This window comes from Quercus suber, unplaced genomic scaffold (assembly GCF_002906115.3).
Source record: "Quercus suber isolate HL8 unplaced genomic scaffold, Cork oak 2.0 scaffold_342, whole genome shotgun sequence".
NCBI lineage: Eukaryota > Viridiplantae > Streptophyta > Magnoliopsida > Fagales > Fagaceae > Quercus > Quercus suber.
Window position 1 is genome coordinate 645,163 of NW_027069794.1, and position 24,177 is coordinate 669,339.

At 35.1% G+C, this 24,177-nt stretch overlaps 2 protein-coding genes across 3 annotated transcripts; one reads left to right on the forward strand and one right to left on the reverse strand.

Moving 5' to 3' along the window:
* Window positions 1-1,372: 1,372 nt before the first annotated feature.
* On the forward strand, window positions 1,373-5,278 carry LOC112030967 (protein FAR1-RELATED SEQUENCE 5). 2 transcript variants are annotated; one of them, XM_065759808.1, is made up of 4 exons: window positions 1,373-1,645; window positions 2,448-4,584; window positions 4,692-4,798; window positions 4,907-5,278. In XM_065759808.1, exons 2-4 carry the CDS (start codon window positions 2,457-2,459, stop codon window positions 4,940-4,942), a joined length of 2,271 nt encoding a protein of 756 aa, XP_065615880.1. In that variant the 5' UTR covers window positions 1,373-1,645; window positions 2,448-2,456; the 3' UTR covers window positions 4,943-5,278. The 2 variants fall into 2 exon arrangements, with proteins under 2 accessions (XP_065615880.1, XP_023919402.1); XM_024063634.2 differs by having other exon boundaries at window positions 1,374-1,645; window positions 2,443-4,584.
* Window positions 5,279-12,066: 6,788 nt separating this feature from the next.
* LOC136061704 (transcription elongation factor SPT6 homolog) lies at window positions 12,067-22,681 on the reverse strand. The gene is made up of 17 exons (XM_065759810.1): window positions 22,594-22,681; window positions 22,434-22,484; window positions 21,180-21,309; window positions 20,998-21,085; window positions 20,813-20,894; window positions 20,396-20,513; window positions 19,983-20,214; window positions 19,687-19,893; window positions 19,481-19,603; window positions 18,905-19,285; window positions 18,701-18,811; window positions 17,836-18,615; window positions 17,177-17,318; window positions 15,926-17,097; window positions 15,617-15,826; window positions 14,563-15,013; window positions 12,067-14,156 (listed from the first exon to the last, which is right to left on the reverse strand). Exons 1-17 carry the CDS (start codon window positions 22,637-22,639, stop codon window positions 12,334-12,336), a joined length of 6,147 nt encoding a protein of 2,048 aa, XP_065615882.1. The 5' UTR covers window positions 22,640-22,681; the 3' UTR covers window positions 12,067-12,333.
* Window positions 22,682-24,177: the final 1,496 nt, after the last annotated feature.

Below are 24,177 nucleotides of genomic sequence, written 5' to 3' on the forward strand. Positions count from 1 at the left end.
ATAATAAGAGAATGGAAAAGTGGAGAGATGGAAAAAGTAAGTCTGTATAAATTTACGCATATACTCTTGTTAAAAAATGAGTTTGTTTAAATTTACTAATGAACATTTTCATCCATTAAACAACCTCATTTTCTCCCTTCAGTTTTCTCTCCATTTTGGAGAGAAAACTTTTTGGTGGGTCAGAGGAGAAAATATCTAGATCTCGCAACTTATTTTCTTTCCTCCCACCCAATCAAACACACTCCAAAAAATTTTCCCTTCCCATTTTCTTTTCAAAATTTTCCATCCACCCTATTTCACATCCAAACAAACACACCCAGTTAGCTTATTACTTCTATTTCCTACTATTTGTGGGTCTCATGTGAGTCATTACTTATTTTATTTAACTTTTGCTTATTGTTCATACTATTTATGGGTCTCCTGTGAATCACTACTTATTTTATATTTTTTTTATTTTTTATTTTTCATACTATTTGCAGGTTTTAAGTGAGTTATCTATTTCTTTCTCAAAAAAAAAAAAAAGTGAGTTATCTATTTATTTTATTTAACTTTTACCTCTTATCTATACATTTAGCAAAATGTTTTCAACAAAAAGTTAGATAAGCTATTCTAAATGGAAAAAAAAAAGTATTTTTTTTTAATAAGATATAAATTCTACTTTATCCTAATCTAAGTAGCATGTTTAGTAGCGATGTTCAAACAATAATTTTCAATGTTTAGATACTAAAAACTATAGGCCAAAAAAAAAAAAGGGAGTGTTTCGTAGCGATGTTTTATTATAGGTGTTTGAGTTATAATTATCAAATTATGACTTTTAAAGTATGCATTTTGAAAACTCATCCATTTCAGTTTTTAGTTGTTTAATAACGACTTTGATAAATAGTCTTTTGTAAATAGGTTGAAAATCGTACGCCCATTGGCAAGACCAATTTCTTTTTTTTAATTTTTTTTTTTCACAAACCCAGCCCTTTGTCCTTCCCTTTTTTTTTTCCCCTATCCTTAAATAAAATACTATTATTTTCCTATACACTTTTCACTTAAAAAAAAAAAAAAACTAATATACATACCAAACACAATTTTTTTTTAATTTCAAAATATATTATTTAAAATATGGTACAAATCACATTTTTGTTTGCGTTATGGATATTTTAAATACGTATTTACACAATATTTTTTAAATCATAACTTTCACACTATTTTAAACACTAATACTTAAACATCGCTATCAAATCGGCCGGTCTCAGCTGTTTGTGTAAAGTTCCTTTCTTTGATCAATACTATTAAGTCGTAGTATCTAATAACTTGCTAAATGTTAGACAAAAATATAAAAACTTAGTTTATTTCCACAAAAAAAAAAAAAAGTTTTATTACTTTTTTTTGTTGGGGAAAATATAAGATAAAATGGCAAAAGGACAAAATATCAAATTCCAATCAGTTTCACCTTTTTCTTGATCTCCACAAAATTATTGCCCACCAATTAACCGTCCAAAATAAAATTATCAATCCCGCTCAATTGCAATTTCCACACACTCTCTCTCTCTCTCTCTCCTTTTCACTCTTCTCACGTTTCTCTCGCTCTCCCAATCCACAATCCCAGCTCTCCTCTCTGCGATCGAACCCAGATCTACGCCAAAAACTCAACTGTGTATGAAAATTTCTCTCCTCTTTTTGCTTTAATCTGAAATACTATGCTTGAATTTGCTCATTCATAAGCTTAACTGAAACTAGGAAAAAAAATGGGTAAACTTTGTATTTTTCACTTTTTGAAGTATTTCTGGGTTTCATTTGGAACAAAATTTTCTGGGTTTTAGACGTTCTATCTTCTTTTATTTATATATCATGTTAATTTTTTTGCCGGGGTTCTTTTATTTTATTGTTCTATATATTTTTTTGGGTCTGTAATTGTAAAATTTCTGTTGTTATAGTTTCTTAAGGGATATCAAGCATAGCTAATGTATTAAGGGTGCGTTTGTATAAGCTAATGAAAAACGGTGTTTTGTGTATAAAATGAGTGTAAAAAAGTTACGAGAAATTGTCATTGCAAAACAGAGTTATAAGTTTTAAAAACACTTTTTTAGGTCCCGTTTGGTATGTAAGTTTAAACATATGTTTTCAGTTTTTAAGTAACGTTATATGTATTTTTACATACTTTTTCACTTATATGCATTTTCAAAAAAACTAGAATCTGTTGTTTGAACATACGTACCAAATGGGCCCGAAGCTCCCAAAACGCCTAAACAAACGGATCTTAAATATTAAGTATGTATTTGTTGTTTATGCAATATGTATTTTTGGGGCTGTAATTGTAATTTTCTGTTGTTATAGGTTCTTAAGGGATGTAAAGTATAGCTAAAGTATTAAATATTAGCTCTGTATTTGTTGTTAATGCAATTTATTCTTAAATGTTTATGCAAAATGTTTTTTTTTTTTTTGAATGATTAGGTTAGACTAATGTGATGGATCTTTCAAGAACTGCGCCGGATGTAATCGAGGAAGGTGATAATGGAGAAGATTGTCGGATTGTAAATTCACGTGAATTTGATGGGGAAATCAAACTTGGAATGCAAGTGAGTTCTGAAGAAGAAGCTTATGACCTTTACAATGCACATGCTTTTAAGAAGGGGTTTAGCATTCGAAAAGCGACTAGGCGAGTGGTTAATGGTGTCATTAGGCAGCGAGAGTTTGTGTGTTCGAAACAAGGGTTTAAAGAGTTCGAAGACCCTGTTAATGCGAAGAAGTTTAATCATTTAGATACTAGAACAGGATGTTGTGCTAGGATTCGATTCGATGTGAAAGATGATGTTTGGACTGTTGTTTTGTTTAATGACACGCACAATCATGAATTTGCAAGTCCTGAACAAAAGCTTAATTTGAGATCAGGAAGAAAGGTACTAAATGCAAGTGGGAATACAACTAGCACAAATGCAAAAGCAACGGGATCATGCTCATGCTCACGTTTGTCAAAGGAAGTTGATGGTGCCAATAAAATTGGGTTAAGCAAGCTAGATAGTCACAATTACTTGCCTACTGTGAGAAAAGAAATGATTGAAGCTGGGGATGGACAAAGTGTTTTTAATCATTTCAGACATAAGCAAAGTGAAGATCCTATGTTTTTCTATTCATTGCAAGTGGACCAAGACAATAGGATGGCAAATGTCTTTTGGAGAGATGGTAGATCAAAATTAGACTATGGTTATTTTGGAGATGTTGTTATTTTTGACACCTTTCGAATCAATAGTTACAACTTAATTTGTGCACCGTTTGTAGGGGTTAACCATCATTGGAAGAATGTTTTATTTGGTTGTGCCTTTTTAATAGATGAGACAACTGAGTCATTTATTTGGTTGTTCAAGACTTTTTTGGCAGCTATGGGAGGTCAACAACCAAAATCCATTTTTACAGATCAAGACCAAACAATGGCAAATGCTATCAATTTGGTTTTCCCCAAATCCCGTCATCGACTTTGCCCATGGCATATTAGTAAAAATGCTAAACAACATCTTGGTGGACTTTATACTATTAATGCTGATTTCAACTCGAGATTTGATAAGTGCTTAAATGGATGCATAAATGAAATGGAATTTGAGTCAACTTGGAATGATATGATTGAGAAGTATAATCTACAGAGTCACGAATGGCTTAATAGTTTATACGAGGATCGAGAAAAGTGGTGCACAGCTTTGAGTGTAGATTTTTTCTCAGCAAAGCTGAAATCTTCCCAACGGAAGGAGAGCTCAACTAGTATTTTTCATCAAATAATGCGAAAGCCTATGCAGCTTATTCAAGCTATTCAGTCTTTTGAGGAAAAAATAGCACAAATGCGTCAAGATGAATCAAATGAAGATTTTCGTTGCAAAAATGGTGCACCCTCAAAAGTTACTCGTTATGGAGGTATTTTGAGTCATGCTGCTAGTGTTTATACTCATGCTTTATTTAGAGTGTTTGAAGAGGAGTTGAATTCATGTTTGGGATTGAGTTGTGTTGAAACTAATCATCATGGGAATAATTCTATCTATTCACTAACTGAACTTGGAAATGGAAGTGTTCATATCGTTGAGTTTGACCGATCCAAGCTGATTATTTGTTGTAGTTGCAAGTTGTTTGAGACATTAGGTTTGTTATGTTGCCATGCTTTAAGGGTGTTTGTTGTGAATAATGTGAATGTGATACCTGATAAATATATATCAAATAAATGGACAAAAGATGCAAAGAAAGGGTTGTATTGCTTTGATGATTCGTCTCAAGAAAATGAGAAATCTACCCGTGCATCACGCTTGAGCGAGTTATGTCATTTGGGGTATATTGTTTTTGAAAAGGCTTCATTGACAAATAGCAGGACCAAAATTGTCAAAGATAAGTTAAGAGAGGCATTGCACCTGGTTGAAAAGGACGTGGCATCCATGGGTATGGCGGAAATTGTTGGTCAAGAATGTCTCCAAGAAGATCCCAACAATAGTGATGATATGGAACCTTGTGTAGTTGGTGATAAACAAGTCTTTGACCCACCGCATGTGAGAAAGAAGAGAAAAAGAGTAAAAGATGCAATCACATTACAAACTCCACAACCTAGTCACATGGTGCATGGTAAGTTAAATTTTTTGTTATTTTCAATTTTTTTTTCCTTAGTGTGACTTGTTGAATTTAACTGTATTTTTTTAATTTCTTTTTTGTTATTCCAACTGAAATTTCAGGAGATGGTCAATCATCATCTTCTTCACTTGAGTTGTCTTTTGATGATCACAATTTTAACCTCACAAGAACACCCCAAGAGAGTACCTCCGTGCCATACTTGAGTCCAGTAATTTCTACAACCTAATACTCTATGCTTGAGCACGCATATATGAATTTAACATTTGCTTCTTCTTCTGTTTTTTCATCCCCTTACCTTTTGTTATATTTGATGTAGGAATCTACCACATCAAAAGATGGTATGCAAGGATGATACAAGACTTTGAAGTAGGTATTTTTTGGAACATGATATAATGTCACGGTAAATTTCTTCTGATAGTTGCCAGTGGTCTTTGGTCCAATTTGCACATCACTCCCCAGTGGTGGGACATGTTTAGAGGTTGAATCCCCTCAAAAACTTCACCTGGCTAGGAAAGAAAAAAAAAAATGCTTTTGAATGTTGACTTTCCTGCATGTTTAAAGCATCCATTTTGTGTAAAAACTTCCACATGTACTACCAGAAGACATGTTTTGAAACATTTGCCCCTTAAATATTTGTTACTTGATGTGGAGTTTATGAAAAAAGTAGTCACCGGATGTGAAGTTTAAATGGTGGTTTTATTATGGAGTTTGGAATGGGCTGTGGTATTGGTTTCGAAATGGCTTTTGGGTTGAGAGAGTTTTGCTAAGAATGTTAGGTTTGATTGATGGAGTGGGCATGGTGTAACTGATTTCAGCTAGAAGGCTTATTTCAAACACAATGCACCGTATGAACTTGAAAAGGCAGATTCTGTCCAACCAAAAAGGAAGATTATAAGTCAGGGTTATAATGGATCCTCTAGCTGAAACTCAAGAAGTATATAGTCTCCTCATAAAGCCTTCACATTGTAACTTTTGGTGCGATTTCATGGTCATTTGCGGTGTTAGCAATTTTTCAAAGTTGTCAGGTCCACAGGATTGGCGAAATCATGCATTGACCTTGGAGTAATTAAAAACCCAGTAGTAAGGGAAAGTGCCTGGACTAACTGTAAACCCAGAAGTCTCTAGTTCGACCCCTAGCTGAGACATTTCTTGATTTACCTGATGTCTGCTCAGTGGGGGTGTATGGGCATCTGGGGTTTGCCCCTCATGGGTGGTCCCACTGTCCCATACCTTGAGGGGGGTTCCTTGTCATTAAAATAAATAAATAAATGCTAAGTATTTTACCACCAAAAAGCACACAAAGTTACATTATACACACTGCTGTCTCCCCAAAAAAATTTAATAATAATAATAATGATATAAATCATTCCATCTTAAAATGCTGATCGTTTCTTCTATATGTTTGGTAGCATGACTCACCAGTTTGGTGACCTTTATTTTGCTTCATCTTTCTCTCTACCCCCAGCCCCCAACAGAAAAAAAGAAAAGAAAAAAGTACTACTTCAAAGTTTTTATAATCATCTTCCCATGGTTGTATTGAGCTATGCTGGGGAGATAAAACTTTTTTCACATTCTATTTCACAAGAACTTGTTGAGGTGCCAAATTCCGATGAAAAGGTGCCAAATTATGATTTGTACAATATTATTTTCACATGTATCTTTCATTAACACCATAAATATGGTATCTCAGTAGTAGTGAAAAAAATTGTTATATCAGATTTGTTGTGGATGTACTCTTATAATCTTTGAATGCTATGCCTATATTCCTTCCTCCAAAATCATCTAATGTTAAATAAAAAATGGGCAAGCATTTAATAGGGTTATATGTGTGTGTGTCAAAGAAGTACCACAGTTCTGGCTCAAGAACTAGCAGAAAAGAATAGTTATAGAACTATGTAAATGCTATAGCTTTGACTTAATAGGTAACAATAATTACAAACTAGCAGCAAACAACTTCAACCCATGATCCATTCCTACAAGCAAACCTTAATCTAAGAATCCAGAAGGGGGTAACAGCAATGGCAACTTTTGTGTCTATCATGGGGCAGGTCACTTGAGGAAAATAGAAGACGATGTTGATGTTCAATGTTCTACTTAAATGGTTCACCCTTAATCGAAGGTCATTTTTGTTTATGCATTTCAATGTATAAATCTCACCTTTACTGATGCCAATTACCCTTGTAGTTAGCGGAATTGATAAAGAAAGAATCTGTTAAAGTAGGTGAAAGCAAGGTTCTGTCAAGATTTAAGCAAATACTTTCATCAGACGAAGGTGGTATTGAACCTCAAACATGTATTTCAATCCAGTGAACCCATCTTTCTTTTTCCAAAAGTATAAAAACAAATTTGCTGGAATTCTTAAGCGACCTCTAGTTTGTACCTCTTTACCAAATAAAACTTAGAATTGAATACATTGGGAACTTAAATGGGAAGATTCAAATGATTGAATTCCATGCTTATTTATTGCAGTGATTCTCAGGAGGTGTATGGAAATGTCATGGATTGGATGCTTAGGTAAAAATCTCAGATAATGTGAAGAAAAATATGACTTGCATTCCAAATGAAGAAAAAGAATAGGTAACAATAAGTCAATAATAAAGTTTGGAATTTTTGTTCTTGGTAAGAGATAAAATTTGGAACTTAGCATGTCATAAATTAGAAAAATCATTCCCATAACTCATGAGAGCTCTTGAAAGTTGAAACACTGACAAAATTTAGGGGGAAAATAGGTAAAAATGGTAAACTATTATATGACAACATTAAAAAAAAAAAAAAATACATTCACATGCCCTTTTTGTTTTGGGTAAATAAGGATAACAAAAACAAGCCCAGTGGGTCAAGTTATAGGCCAGTCCATTGATGGATATGGGGTAAAAGGAAAAAAGATACATCATCAAATATAGAACAATTAGACTAAATCACTAAAATATTAGCGGTCATTCAATTATATAATATAATGTTAGTCAATGATGACTCTTTTTTTAAGCTGGCTACTTAAGTATCATTAAACAAAAATAAAAGGACAACAAAAAGTTAGTCATGAGATCCAAACTGTCTTCATTCTCTAGGAGAACGGAAGGAATGAATGAGATCATTCAAGAAGAATAATTCTAAGCACACGGTCAATTACATACCTAATTTCACAAATTGTTAAGTTGTGCATTTGTGAATGGTGGAAATTTTCTGTGAATGGTGAAAATTTTCTGCGTTATGCAATCCACTACTTCACGCAAACTACTCAAAATCACACAAGTCAGTAAATTGTGAAATTAAGTGTGAGAATGATTGTGCACAAGAAGCCCAAACAGTACATACAAGAAACCCAGACAGCTAGCAAATGGGCTTGAACATTACAATCCTTATTAACAAAATGAATTTCCCAAAAAGAGAAATTGAGCAACTTCAACATGATATCAAGAATCAAATGGGCTTTTGAGTATACATGTGTGAGTAAAGTCCCACATTAAATAATAATAAATAGTTAATATAACATAATTGGTCCACTTAAGTTTTTGGGTTAAGTTTCACCACCTATAGATGAAAGTATGGGTTAACAATACAATATTTTTGCATGGAGAAAAATAATTAACTTGGAGGAAAAGAAAAAAAATGTAGAACGGTATCCATTACTTCCCCCTTTTGGGCTAAGTTGCTACTGGGCCTGAGCTATTTGAAGTCTTGAACGCTTGTGTTACATTTTAGTGCAATGATGCTCTTGCACTTGCTTTTGACATCTAATTATTTATTTATTTATTTCTACTTTCATGTTTTAAATTTAGACATTCTTTTCCTTGTTTTTTAAAATGTGAACATTTCCACGTCAATTATAGATATTTATGTAAAATAGTAGATAAAAACGAGTAAGAAGATATTTTCCCTCTATTTTATGCTTTATCATATTTGTATGAAATTTAAAATGCTTGCCATTTTTTCTGTGTTCACATTTTAAACATGTTTCATACACTTATTCCATTAGTTAATTTTACATCTTGCCGTATGGGCTCTGTTTTAAATGAGATTGAAGATATAACCTCTAAGCAGACCAATCTTTGAAACAAAGAGTTCCATGGTGCAAAACCCATCAATTGTTAAATCATCTATTTTGGTGAATAAACTCTTATTATTATTATTATTATTATTATTATTACTACGACATATATTCTGTCAAATACAAAAAAAGGTTTTGCTTATCTTTAGTGCTTTTGTGCATTGAGGCAACAAAGAAACAAGTGTTGGTCTAATGTCTTTATTACCATGCACTAATTAAACGGCTGACATGAATATTTTCATGTTGCATCGAACTTCAGAAGCAATTATATTTTCCAAACCTAGAAGCCTGACTTCGTTAATTTCTACCACTTCTCAATACCAAATGACAAACCAAAAACCATAATTTAACAAGTATCTGCACAGCATATACTTTTAGCTGAAAACTAAAAAAAAGTACAAGGCTGCTTCTTAACACAACGGTTTAACCCCATTCATGCTCCTATTTTTGTTCATCAAATCTGGTTGAAACTGAAACCCTTGGGAACATCCAATAATTTTGGCATGCAAACTTACTGACAAGTGACAAGCAGCTATATTATTACATACTAAAGTCACACATGAAAATTTTGAATCAACCCTTTCTTCTATAGAATAAAAATGGGGTACAACACTTACTAGTTATTAACATTACCAATTCAAAATTGGTACAGATGTCCAAAGTTTTTAAAAAAGAGAAAAATGTGGGGTTAATTCCTCTTTTGGTGCTGAGAAAAATCTAGTTCTCCAACAGTTCTTCACCTTTCTTGATCCAAACTTTCTGCCGCTTACTTCATTATCTGTACAATTTATGAGAGAAAACTAACAGTATATATATGCAGACATATATGCTCTTTTCCTTAGAATTTTTGGTACATGATGTGTGTGGAAGGAAAGAACAAATCTGCAAACAGAAGTGCAAATAACCTCAAGGTGATGAGATGCTTGAACCTGAATAATAAGATATTAACGGGTGTACTTAAGATATTTGTTAATGGATTATTTTAAAAAATTTATAGTACAACTTTCATGGGAAATATAAAAAAATATGTCAAAAAAGTTGATTATTTTTTTTCTTTTCTCTCACAAAAAGTTTCTAAATAAATGTCCTCAAGGCATTTGTATTTTTCCCATAATATAATGCTTTTTCCTTACCTTTTTTTTTTTTTTTTTGGGTGGGTGGGGGGGGGGGGGGGGTTATAACTGTTCTAAACTTTAGGTGCCCTATATTATCTTATGCTTCAAGTGCCTATGTAGTCTATGGCTATATGCAACATGGCCATGAACATGGTTATATTCATAGCTTATCGGGTCTTTGATCATCCAAACTTGCCTTCAATGAAGGTTAGTAAGTGAAGTAGATCAAGGGGAGTCTTTTGAGTCTTTTCAACTACTGTCCTATTGACGAAGCCTGATACATGAGGTGCTAAATTAGTTTGATCTCCAAAACTAAACTGAATGGTGAAAGACTCTATTCAACTAATAATGAGTGACAATAAGGGCTGTAAACAAACTAAGCCGTTCATGAACAACTTGTGCTTGGCTCGATAAAAAGCTTGTTCATGTTCGTTTGTTTAAAAATAAGCCAAGCTTGAGCCTTAGTTTTAGGCTTGTTTGATAAACAAGCTGAGTTCAAGTAAAAAAAATTGTACGTGAACAAGCTCATAAACAATAGGGCTTAATACAAAACATGCCGAGCTTAAACTCGTTTATAGCTTGATATATGTTTACTAAATAAATTTATTATTATGACATTACACATGTTTTGGAATGTTAATTTATAGCTTGTTTATTCATATATATATATATATATATAATTTATATACGTATATAAATGTTTTGGAATGTTAATTTATTTAGACTTGTGAAGATCATAATTGTATGAATGACAAATGTGGATGTAAAAATTATATTTTGAATAATTACTCAAGCTATAGACAATAAATGATGATGGATGGATTTAATTATTTAAAGTTGTAATTTGAACAAATTCTAATCACAGGTGTTAGAAGCATGATAAAATGCGTATATGATATATATGTTTACTTGATTTTTGGTGATATAAGCATTTGATGATGCAATTTTTTTGGATCCCAAGCTAAAAAGCTTGACTTGAGCTCGAGTTTGAGCTTGATATTAAGCTCAAGCTTGGCTTGACTAATCAATCAAGCCAAGCCAAGCCGAGCTAAAGTTTTTTGGCATTCTCACAAGCTCAAGTTTAAACATTGTTTTTAGGCATGTCTCAAGCTCAAGCCAAGCTTAAGCATTTGATTTTTATTGACGAGCCAAGCTTAAATACACACTACTCGGCAAAACTTAGCTCATTTACAATTGACACACTGACACTTCATGCAATTTTTGAAAATATAAAGGTTGAAGATTTTGCAAGCAAACACAACAACAAATATGACATATATAATAGATAATGGTTTTACATAAAATTAAATTTTGATCCTGAGCTATGTCATAAGATTATAAAGAAATAAGGAGTGTAAACCAAAAAGCTACACATGCATATGATTATGGAATGCAGTGTAGAATTAAGCCACACATTCAAAAAAATTTTTTTTTGGTAAAAGGATCTAGACCTGAACTCTCTAATATGCTCAGTGGAGTGACCAAGTTGACATAACTAGAACCCCAGAGTTGGCAACGTGCCTTGAGTACCCACTTTGCGTGAGTACACGGACTTTAGTTAGTGAAAAGTCACCAATCATCGGGACTCTAAGATGTGATTGGTCACATATGTTTATCAATTGGATTTTTTTTTTTTACCAATTCTAGGTCACGCACGATTCAAGATTTCATAGCCTATGTAAAGCTCAAAATCATATCTTGAACAACAAATCTGAGTTTGAGAGATTGATTAGCCATGAGAAAGATATTATGCAGTTCACAACCATTCCATGGTGCAAAACCCCATCAATAGTTACTTAGGAAATCTTCTTCAGTGAATAAACCACTACTAATATGATTATTATTGCAACACAAATTCAACAACACAAAAAATAGGCGCACCTATCACTAACCAGCTGACACGAATAATTTCAGGTTGCATCTAACTTGGGAAGCAATTATAATCCTAGAAGCCTGACTTCTCTTCCTCCCCAACATCTTAATACCAAATGACATGCCACAAACCAGAAGTTTAACAAAAATCTGCATCTGCAAATACTTTTAGCTGAAAACTAAACAGAATGTACATGGGTATTGTTCTACATAGAAATTGCAGCAGGGGATGAATCAACAGTCATTGGTCATCAAATCAATTGGAGTGCTATCATTACTTAACTGAAGAGTTATCTGGGTTCCTTCAATTAGTAGCATTTTAGAAGATTATTGGAGAGAGAGAGAGAGACAGAGAGAGAGCAATATAACCTCAGTCACAAAGAGTGGTGGGTACTATGTCTTACTAAAAGCAATGACAAGCAGTATATTTTACTTCCCAAGTAACAAGAGTAAAGCCAAGCTTGTTCGCATAAACCTTTTTTCCATAGATAAGTTAACAAGTACTAGGTGGATCTTGATCACAAGATCTTACCATTTACCTTATCTTTCAAGAAAGGAGAGCCATTTGAGGCCATGCTTGTTCACTTACTACAGCACAAAATATAAAAGCAACCCTTGATCCCAGTCTACACTAATAACATAATCCCACATATGGAAGGAATTTCACTAATCACTGCAAACTGAAATCCTACACTTCCCAAGATATTTTTACCAGCCACTACCAGCATTTCTACTCCAGTCACCCCCAGATCCACGACCACGTCCATTGCTGCCGCCACTGTTACTCTCAGCTCCCCAAGTGCCACCCCAAGTGCCACCACTTGCACCTCTACCCTTACTGTTATCACCCCAACCACCTGTACCACCACGAGGTCCCCAACTTGTTCCACCAGCACTATCAGTTCCCCCACTGCCCAACCCACTAAAGGAGGTATAATTGTTGTCATCATCCCCACTGTTACAAGAGTCATGTCCACGTCCACGCCCACGACCTTGGCCACGGCCACGTCCACAACCTTCACCACGACCTCGACCACGATTAGGACCATGTCCTCGTCCTTGTCTGTAACCATGGTCATTGGAGCAACCCATATTGTTACCACTAGTATGCCCACCTTCCCCATTGTTATCCCAATTGTCAAAACTGGCTCTCCCACCCCCACTCCAACCACCAGTATTAGTTCCACCACTATGATTGTTGTCCTCATCCCCTATGTTATAAGAGTCACGTCCACGTCCACATCCACGACCTCGACCACGACCTCGACCACGATTAGGACCACGTCCTTGTCCTTGTCCTTGTCCATAACCATGGTCATTGGAGCGACCCATTTTGTAACCGCTAGTATGCCCACCTTCCCCATTGTTATCCCAATTGCCAAAATTGGCACTCCCAACCCCACTCCAACCACCAGTTCCATCACCACCACCACTCCAATTTCCACCACTAGCATTAGTACGATTATTATCCCATTTTCCAGGTGAATTTTTAATTTTGGCACTAGGAGAATTGCTCCATCCACCATCACTACCCCTATGGCTCCATCCATTATTGCCCTCTTGATTGCCACCACTATTACTCTCAGATCCCTTGTTGCCACCCCAAGTGACACCACCTGCACCTCCACCCTTACTGCTATCACCCCAACCACCTGTACTACCACTAGGTCCCCAACTTGTTCCACCACTGCCCAACTCACCAAAAAAAGTATTATTGTTGTTCTCACTTACACCCCCATGGCCACATCCATTATTAACACCTTGATTGCCACCACTATTACTCTCAGCTCCCTTGCTGCCACCCCAAATGACACCACCTGCACCTCCACCCTTACTGCTATCGCCCCAACCACCTGCACCTCTACCCTTACTGCTATCACCCCAACCACCTGTGCCACCACTAGATCCCCAGCTTGTTCCACCAACACCATCAGTTCCACCACTGCCCAACTCACCAAAAAAAGTATTATTTTTTTTCTCACTTGCACCCCCATGGCCATGTACATTATTGCCACCTTGACTGCCACCACTATTACTCTCAGCTCCCTTGCTGCCACCCCAAGTGACACCACTTGCACCTCCACCCTTACTGCTAGTGCTATCACCCCAACCACCTATACCACCACTAGGTCCCCAACTTGTTCCACCAACACCATCAGTTCCACCACTGCCCAGCTCACCAAAGAAAGTCTTATTGTTGTTATCCCTTGCACCCCCACTCCAACTACCTGTACCATCACCTACACCCTCCCAATTTCCTCCATTAGTATTAGTACAATCACTATCCCATGTGGGTGAATTCTGAGCTTTTTCACTATGAAAAGTGCTCCATCCACCATCACCCCCATCTCCACCCTTCGAACCAAAGTCTGACTTTGAGTATGTATCATAACTAGAATCTTTATTTTCATGGCTGCTGTCATCACGCCCACGCCCATGACCACGACCACGACCACGTCCACGCCCATGCCCAAATCCACGACCAAGGCCTTGGCCACCATCTCCAACATCATCTCCATAGTCATTTGTATCTGTCAATTAAATGGAAAAATAAAGAGTAAAGAAAGGTAATGCATCAAAATATTCTAAATATTGGCAGGTTAGCCTATTGTGACCATATCATGTGTTCTACAACAAAATTATTGTACATTACCATTTACAGCGTTGATATGTGAATGCCCTATTTATATTTTATAGACATGCATCTTCATATATCAAACTCATGTACACATCAATTGGTTAGACTAACAAATAAGCATTATTAAATGGTATTAAAAACTTCTAACATAACGTTAATCCAGGAATTTAACACCAGATCAATATAATAATCTGAAACTTGACAGAGGAGTCTATCAAATAATTTTCCCCAGGCTATTGTGTGCTTTGTGCAAGGTATAAAATTAAATAAATTACAAAAAGAAAGTGAGTAGTTTTCACCTCTTGGAAAAGGGGTAGATTTGTCTAAGCCTGATTTTGGCTGGCTTTGCCAACCACTATCATTGCTTCCCCAATCACTAGTCTTTACAGAAGAACCCCCAAATGCAGATTTTTGCATTGGTGCTGACTCATGCTGCAAATCATCAATATGCTTCTGGAAATATGCCACCAAATGCTCAATCTTCCCAAACATTTGCTTCCTAAACTTGAATCCCTTGGGATGCAGACCAACAAACTCATGACGTAGATGTGTGGTTTTTATATAAGACAAGATGAAAGTTCCAGGATGCTCATAAGAAATTCCAAAACAGTAAACAATTCTAGTCGGATATTCTGATTTTTCTACTCTCAACACTTCATCAACCTCTGCTTTTGAACCCCTCTTGAATTTTCGGAAACTAACCATTGTTTTCAAGTGGGTTACCAGTGGGTCAACATAACGATCCACAACCTATTTTTGACACCATGAAAAAATATTGGATGAGCCAAAACAATCAAAAGGGCAGATACATTTAGCAGATAAGCACAGACACTAAATTTTCTGTGTATAAGTAATTTCTTCTCAGCTTGGGGATTTATCAAGTAACCCATAAGATAAAACTCGCAATTTTGTTGGGATTAATACAAAGGTCCAGCAACAACTAACTACTAGCAATAAGTATGATGTCAACTTATTGATGTTATAGTTGTGATCATGGAAAATTTTAATTCCAAAATATTCTCCACACCAAGACATTAGCTAGCTTTCAACCTTTTCCTTAGGAAAACCTGATCAGTTTTTTGGCTAGTTCACTGGGCAAGAATCAGATGGAATTATGTTAGTGACTCACAGTCATAGTTTTTAATTTTATCTATTTATTCAGTTTTTTACTACATAGGCGAATCTAGAACTCATTAGTCAACTCACTGTGTAGAAATAAAGAAATTACATATATGATGAATGAGGACTGATTGAAATATAAAATTGGCAGAGATGACATACTATTGTAGCAACAGAGACAATATAAGGTAGAAAGTTGAGAAGCCTTCCTGACCAGAAAAAAAGAATACAAACCTCATCAATATCCTCAAAGTAATCATCCCCTATTTTTAATGTCTTTCCAAGACGAAGCAAGCTTGTAATATTGCTGTGATCCTTTCCCCCTTCGGTGATGTCTTTGTGCACAAAAAGTCCATCACAGATTTTCAGAGTTAAAGTAAGATAAGATGGACCTCTGGCACTAGGGCGAAAAATAAATTCTCCAGCATCCTTATTTGAGAGGAACTACTCAACAAAATACACAAATTAATGCCTATCACCAATTCAAAACTCCATGACAATGACAAATTGAACAAGCTAAAAATTGCATCATGAATAACACACCTCCATTGCTTGATTCAAAGTTAGATTCTGAAAATGAGGATGAACAATCATCCTTGGGTTGAAAGGCTTCTTTGCTAGCTCCCCATTGTGGGCTTTCCCCTGCTGACTTCGTAAACTGCTCTGGCCTCCACGGTAATAAGGGTCTGCTTCAGAAGAGTTTTGGTCTCCATTACTCTTTAATTCACTTTCTTTACAAGTCAGACACACCTGGAATTTGTCTTTTTCTATTTGTTTGATCTTGCAGGTAAGAATATCACCTACATGCAGCTTGTCTGCTAAAGAAATGTCATCAGCATTATCTGAAAAGTCTTCCTCTACGAGTACCCCAGTCAAGCCTGAGTCAAGCACACAGAATGCTCGATGAGATTGCAAATTGCGAACTGTTGCCTGGACTATTCTTCCTTCAGCAAGAGCATTCCCATTTTTTCCAGATACCATATCAAATTCCTCATCCTGAGTTGGTTCTTCATAAGGCCTTCGAGGATCTCGAAATCCATGAAGAAGTTCCATTCTAATATCATAAAGAGTCTCTCTTCTGTTTTCTCCCATTTCTATTTCATATTTTTCCGAATAATCAGTAATATCAAAACTTTTTAGCAGTTGTGGATTGTCATTAATGTGCTGTACAGGCTCTTCCAGGGAATCTGCATTATTTGCATCATCCTGAACATGAAATTTATGAACTGCCTTTGCCAAATCCTCTGCAAGACTATATGACTCAGGGTGAATTCTTGTATTATCCAACAGATTAGTATCTTTGCCAGTATAATGCAGTCCACTGCAACTAACTCGTAAAAAACCAACTGCATTATAGAAATCGTTCTTTCCTCTCAGTCCACAACTAATTAACTCTCTTCGATTTCTAATTTCTTTACCTCCAAGTAATTGCCTCTGTAATGAAGCCACCTTTCTAGGTCCAAGCCCGGAAACGAATTGCAAAGGCGCAAAAAGCCAGGCATGGCTTGCAGCCAAGTTCAAGTCTAGACCTACCTGGTTAGTAACATCCACCATAACCCATTCTATCATCTCCCACTTCTCATCACCTGTAAGATAGTGATCCAAGGAGCTAAGTTTCCAAGATACTATCTCTCTTTGGGTCCCACACAATGTTGCAATCATAGCCAACGGGTTCTGGAGGTAACGACCGAGAGCCACAGCACGCTTTACAATGCCTAAATGATTTCCAAAATAAAGGCAACAGTAAACAATCAAGTTAATTAAAAGAAGATATCAAGAAACAAATGTAATTACCTGGTTGTCCAGGCAGCTGTTCTGAGGAAATCTGTGAATGTTCATAAATATGAGCAAAGGATTCATCCCCATAAACAATGCTGATCTCATCCATAACTTGGCTGATATCTCCAGTATTCTCCTCTACCATTTTAAAAATGATCTGATCAACAGGAATAACAACTCACAATGTCATATCGTCTAACTAATAAAGAAGAAATCAAAATGATTATAGAAGAAAAGGAAAATATACATCATATGACAAGTCAGTGAAGTCATGAATGTTAAGTTGCATTAGCATCCATCAAGTAAAATAGTCAGTGAAGTCATGATGTTAAGTCATGAAAGCAAAATGCACGTTCTCTTTATTCTTTACATGCATACCAAATATATCTTGTTTACTATTTGACTCATGTTTTGTGTATAATTTTAAAGTTTTGTATAATTTTAAAGTTAAAAAAACTATTATGAAATTTTATGTATTTTTTGGATGAGATTGTTATTGATGATATCTGAGAAGTAAAAGTTACACAAGGTTCAACTTTAACCTATGTCTCTCTCTCTCTCTACTTTTGACTACATCATGTAGTGAAAATATTGTTGTTCTAGATATGAATACTCAGCTCTTCATAACTAGCACAGCAAAAGTTACTATGTTAAATTGTTCCAGATATGAATACCTCTTTGATATCATCCTTCAACCGTGTGCAAGCCACATTAGCAGCACCTAAGACAATGACATGTGGACGATAATTTTTCATGAGCTTAAGAACATGCTGTTGGTCATTCTTCCTCTGTTGCTGGTGAATAACATTTTGTGACCGTTTAGTAATTGACCCAGCATGCAACACATCAAGCACTTCTCCTGAAGAATCCAACATTACAAATGTAGTTTCTGGCTTTCCTGGACCCCAACAACAGGCCATTACCCTTGGTGCAGTACCTTTATTCTCATTAACAACATTTTTCTTACAATGATATGGCGCCACAGAGACCCTATTCCAGAACTGCTTCCCATATTCTATAAGTAACCAGTTTTTTGCTCGGGTGGTCAACAGAGCTCTTGCTTCCTTCTCAGTGGAAGGAAGAAGAAAATTTTTAATTGCATCCTCTAGAATTATCTTGCGCTGTTCGTTCCAAATTTGAGCAGATCTATTGTCATTGTCTCTAAGATAAACATCATAGGACGCACTTATCAACTCATCCAGGGCACTCTCTGGCAACTTTATGGTAATTTCAAGGAGCTTCTCTTCTTCCGCCTTCTGAATAAGTAGCCACTGCATGTCCTCAAATTTTGAGAGTGGTTTGTTGTGTAGCCACTTGACCCCTGCATACTGGTGAAAACAATCTATTTCCCTGTTTCCTTTTGGGGTAGGGCTTGTTGAGACTAAAGCTCTATCCATGAAAATACCACGGGCATGTTTCCTAAACAATGTCTCACAGCTGATATCCACTGCGGCCTGCAAAAAAAAAAAAAGGTTAGCAAACAAAACCAACCAGCCCCTCAAAGTTATGCAGGATCAAAGACAAACATCAAGAGCATACCATGTGCCTAGCACCTTTGAGCACTGCTTCAGGAGTTTCAAACATTTCACACATAAAATTTGAAGCTATCTCCACTGGAAATTCCTCAGGATCCTCATCAAACTTAAATCCCTACAGTCAGAAGAAGCCAAATTATGTCTTACACATATAAATGTTAAAACAAAAACATGGTAATAAAAGAAGTTTATACACTAGTGAACATACAGTTCTCTCTAAAGTTATTTGGAAGCCAAATTGCTTGGAGTCACCAAACTTGTGTGCAAGCTCCCACAGGCCAGCCTTATTGCAGTAGCTATATTGTGATTTCTTTGCAGGCCTCTTATATTTTCCACCATTACCCCCCTCAGTTGGAGGAAAATGTAAGCTAAACTCCATGTCCACATCATCAACATCTCTCTCAGATTCAGCCTTCTTCAGAGACTTGGTGGTGGTTTCAAAGAGCTCCTTAACAAAGGCAAGTCTTGCCCCACTGACAATATTGCTACATTCCTCTTCATAGCGCTTGTTATAGTACCTCTGAAGAGCACTCTTCCGCTTCTGAAGATGTAACCACTTTTTGTCAAGCTCCTTGATGGCCCAAAGAACCTGCACAGAATGCATTCACTTGGATTATGGAAACATTTCATCCTGTTTATACGTTATATACTTCCTACTTTTCTTTTCTTCCTCTTCTACAATGACTCATGCTACATGAATAAGGTGGCAACATGTAATTTGTATAGCCCCTCAATTTTACTAAGGTTATAATTAAAAGAAGAAAAAATTAAAAATAAAGAGTACCTTGTGCCACTTCAGTTTAGGCATTCTCTCGGCATCAACCTTATCTCTGCTTTCTTCATCTTGCTCTGGGTCTTTCAAAAGACTCAGGCACTGCTCCTTCCGATACATAGCAATAAACGGAATCTTGGAAAGAACAAAAATTGCTAATTAAAAGGTGCAATTCAGAGTTTAAAATGGGATATCTCTTTAAAGCTACTGATACTTACATCACACTTCTCCACATGATGCAATTTCAAAAAGCTCATAATGTCTTCCTTACGAATTCTTTTACATATATCAAATCCTTCAGCTTGTTCCGGCATCTTGCAGAACAATGGATACATATACGTCCCAAGTTGACCAAGTATCCAAGAACTCTCCTCTATAATGCTCATTTCGTCAACTGGAGCAGGCCCAATGACTTCCCCAAATATCTAAGAGTTGAAACGTAGGAAGAATTAATTCTAGAGTAAGAATAAGATGACATTTTGGCAATTAACTACCATTATCAAAGACAATAGACCTGCATCCTCTCGGGCACGTCAATCTCCTTTATACTAGCATCCTTCTCTGTCATGTACTTGTCTTTGAGGATGAAAGGTGCAAAATCATTAGAATCATCAGGTCTGGCACTCTCAGCTAGAACTTGCTCATTAAGATTCAGTACTTCATCAGCATTGCCAAAAGTGTAACTAGCTTTCCTTACTGCAGATGAAGCTTTTGATGCATGCCTTGACTTCTTTTCATTCAGATTTCTTTGGCCAGAAAGAGATTTGTAAGTAGAACTTGCAAAAAAGAAAAGAAAAAAAAAAAAAATAATAAAACATTTTTTTTTAAAGTAATTAAAAATTAATCATTTATAAATAACAAAGTAAGCAGGTGAATCAAAATAAGAATTACAAGAGTAAATTCAAGGGGCTCATGCTGGCATAATACCTTATGGGGGCTCCCTTCCCATAAAATTTTCCATGATCCACTATAAAATTTGCCATTTCATCCTCTTCATCATCAGGCACGTAATCATCTTCTTCAGCAATATCACTAAATAGTGGTCCTGAAAACACCATTTTAATTTAAAAAAAAAAAAAAAAAATTTATGATAGACATTCTAATGTTAGATTTTTAAAGCACAATTTTGAATCATTAACAATGTTATGGATAGCTTTTAACCAAAAGAAACGCATATTGCAAATGTCTAACAAGCACCAAGTGTTTTCAAGCAAATTGATCCCCACTCAGGCAGTCCTCAAGCCAGGTAATGGACATCATTTTTACTTATAAAAAAAAAGTAATGACATCTTTTTAGAACATTGAACTAAATTGAAGAAGTTATAACAACAGAGAAACAATTACCATCGTCATCTGAAATGCCAGAGGGTCCTTCCAGTTCAGTGTCAACCACAGCCTTTTTGAGCCGCTTAAACTTTGCACCTCCCTATCAGTGAAACAAAACATGATCAACAAAATATGTGTATACCATGTCAACAAGGATAAAAGGAAAAAGGAAAAAGAAAAAAGATGATGGCACAAAAATTCACCTTCTCTGATTGAGTAATGCCCAAGTTTTCATTCTCTCGAATCAACTCAAGATCGTCGTCATCAAGCATAAGACTCCTCAACGATTTTCTAAAGAATTTCAAAGCAAAATACTTTATAACATGAAAGTAAACCACATACTTCAAATCACATTGCAGAGTGGAGGGGAAAATATTATCCTAACCTTTTCCTTTTCCTCTTTTTCTTTTGTTTGCCTTTATAGCTTTGTTGTTCTTCCTCCGATTCTTCATCATCATCATCATCATTATCATCTACTAAAAACCCATCATCCTCAAACTCATCCAAATCTTCTTCTAATCAAACCAATCAAACCAAATTCAATAATTATCAACAACAATTAGATTATAGCAAACAAATACAACAGCTATACCAGCAACACCCAACTCACATTAAGTCACTAACATCATCATTACCATAATAATACTAGAAACAATAATAGCATATGGCAAAAGGCTAAATCTTGTTACACACTCTCTCAAAGCACAATTTAAACTCACATCGTGCAGTGTGTGCGTAAATGAGTGTGCAAATAACCTGTGTGTGGTAATTATTACTCACAGTGAAAGCATAAAACAAATTATAAAGTTGAGGGCACAAAAACCGAGATCACATATTACTTAAAGAAATATATTGCTTTTTAAAACTAATTAAGTAAGTCCCACTGCATTAGAAAGTAACAAAAGCAAATAAATAAATAACCTATTAGCTCAAAATTGTGTGACTCACTAAAAATACTGATCAATTGCAATAAAACACTCAACTTTAACTAATAGACATTCGTTAACTGGACCCTTACTTGACTCAATGCTTGGATACTGAACTCAAATTGAGTGTAACTTTGACAATCAAAGAAAATGGGAGTGGGAAAGCAAAAATAAATAAACAAATAAAATAAATTTTTGGAAAAAAAGAAAAAGAAAAAAAAGCAGGGACACAATAATTATAAAACGTTCACGTTTCATAAAAATTTGCAGGCAAAAAAAGAACACAAATTTACAAACCCAACAGAGCGAGAAGAAAGAAAAACTACATAAAACAATTGAAGAGAACTAGCAGCATTCAAAATATCGCATTATCACGTCAGATGAAAATATCGCGATATAAAATTAAATGCAGTGATACGAGATGATGATAAAGCCGGAAATGATCATTTCGCCGGCAAAACTCGCCGATCGTACGGACATAAATTAAAAAAAAATTTAAAAAAACATTTATGAAAAGCACTTATTGATTATTAAATAGAGCAAAAGCTAAAACCAAAAAACCAAAACGAACACACACAGTGACAGAGATAACGAAGAGTCCGTACGGTTAGAGCTACATCAACTTTTCAAAAAGAAACGTATATATATATGGGAAAGAATAAACCCTAAAAAGCTGAGATAAAACTATATATGTTAGTTTTGTTTATATATACCATCGTCTTCTTCGTCTTCGTTGTTGGAAGCTAGAGCTGGTTCGTTTTCGTCTGTGAAACAAAACAAGAAAAAAAAAAAAAAAACGCATAGAGAATATGAATTGGTTTTCGCATATAATGTGTGTATGTGAAAAGAGAGAGAGTATGGATATTTAGGGACCTTCATCATCATCGTCGACAATGCGTGACCTTCTCTTCCTCGCCATATTGTATGTTGTAAGCGATTCTCAGAAACCCTAACCCAATGGTTTTAGAGTGAGAGAGAGAGAGAGATTGAATAGCTGTGTTGATGATAGAGTGGAGTCAAGTTTTAGAGAGAGAGAGAGAGAAGAAATAGTACAGAAATGGATAGAGAGAGTACCAGACCTTCAGGCTTTTTCTGTTGCATGTTATGCCATTTGCGTGTGCTCCATACTACTAATTTACCAAAACACCCCTATTATGGGTCTGCTACTGTAATCATGCCACGTGGAATAACAATGGGGATGGAGTTGGTGAATCTTGAGCTTGCTTCCCAAAAAAACCTTATTTATGTTTGTTAATTTAGAAAATAAGCCTTAATTTTAGGCTCGATTATTAAACGAGCTAAGTTGAAACATAGTAATGTGTTTGTGAACAAACTCATGAACATGGAGATTCAATTTAATTAGATAGTATAATATTAGTATATTTTATGACAAAATTTAGGTATAGTAATTTATTTATTGTTCTTTAAATTCTCATCTTAAAATTCATCCATATAATTAACTAAAAATACATTTTCATCATATGAATTCTAAAATGAACTTAAAAAACGTCACCTAAGTATTGTACCTAAAAATATATTTATATAGACTTGAAATTATATTGTATAAGGTTTTCAATAGGTTCATATAATATTAAATTACTATTTGAAACTTATTGATGATATAAAAAATCTATTTGTAATAAAAATTTATAAAATTATGAATAGGTAAAATATTTTAAACATGATTTTACAATAAATAAAAATACAGAATATGTTAATCAAGTAGCTTGTGAACAACGTCGAGTTTTGTTAGAAAAAAAAAATATGAGCTAAGCTTGACATAAAAAAAAAAAAAAAAAAAATCTTGTTTCATAAAATCTTGTTGGAGAGAGGAAGGAGGGGGGCATAAATGTCATTTGGTTGGAACTGTTTTATGGGGGGTACTAATGTCTAATACTATATGGTACAAGCTAGGAGAGCATATGGTGCAGGCCACTTGACAGAGCATATCACTATCAGTATACGTTTTTGGTAAACTGGACAAGGATTGTATTGCTGCTGTTCTCCTACTTTATTACCCTTCAATTTAATGGCCAATATTCCTCTACCAACTTATTTATTTAATGTCATTGGCACAATTTAAGGCTGCCCCTATGATCTCTTTATCTATTCCTTTCTTTCTTTTTAATTAGTTAGGAAAAAAAATTTTATTTTTATTTTTTATTACATGGATTCGTTAACAGTGACACAGTTTCTATTCCACACTCTAAAGTAAACTATCTTGTACCATATATTACCTTTTTGATATATTATATGATTTCTTAATTAATCTGGTTTAGTGGCATATATGAAAAATCAATTACTTCAAAAGTAATAGAAAAGTTGAAACCAATTCATTTGCCTATATCTAGGTCAAATTTGCTCTTCCAATCATAATATATTTGGTTCTTTTGATATAGGATGTTGTCCCTATTGTTTAGAGTTTATTATCACGGTTGAGGCAAACAGTTCTGTTTC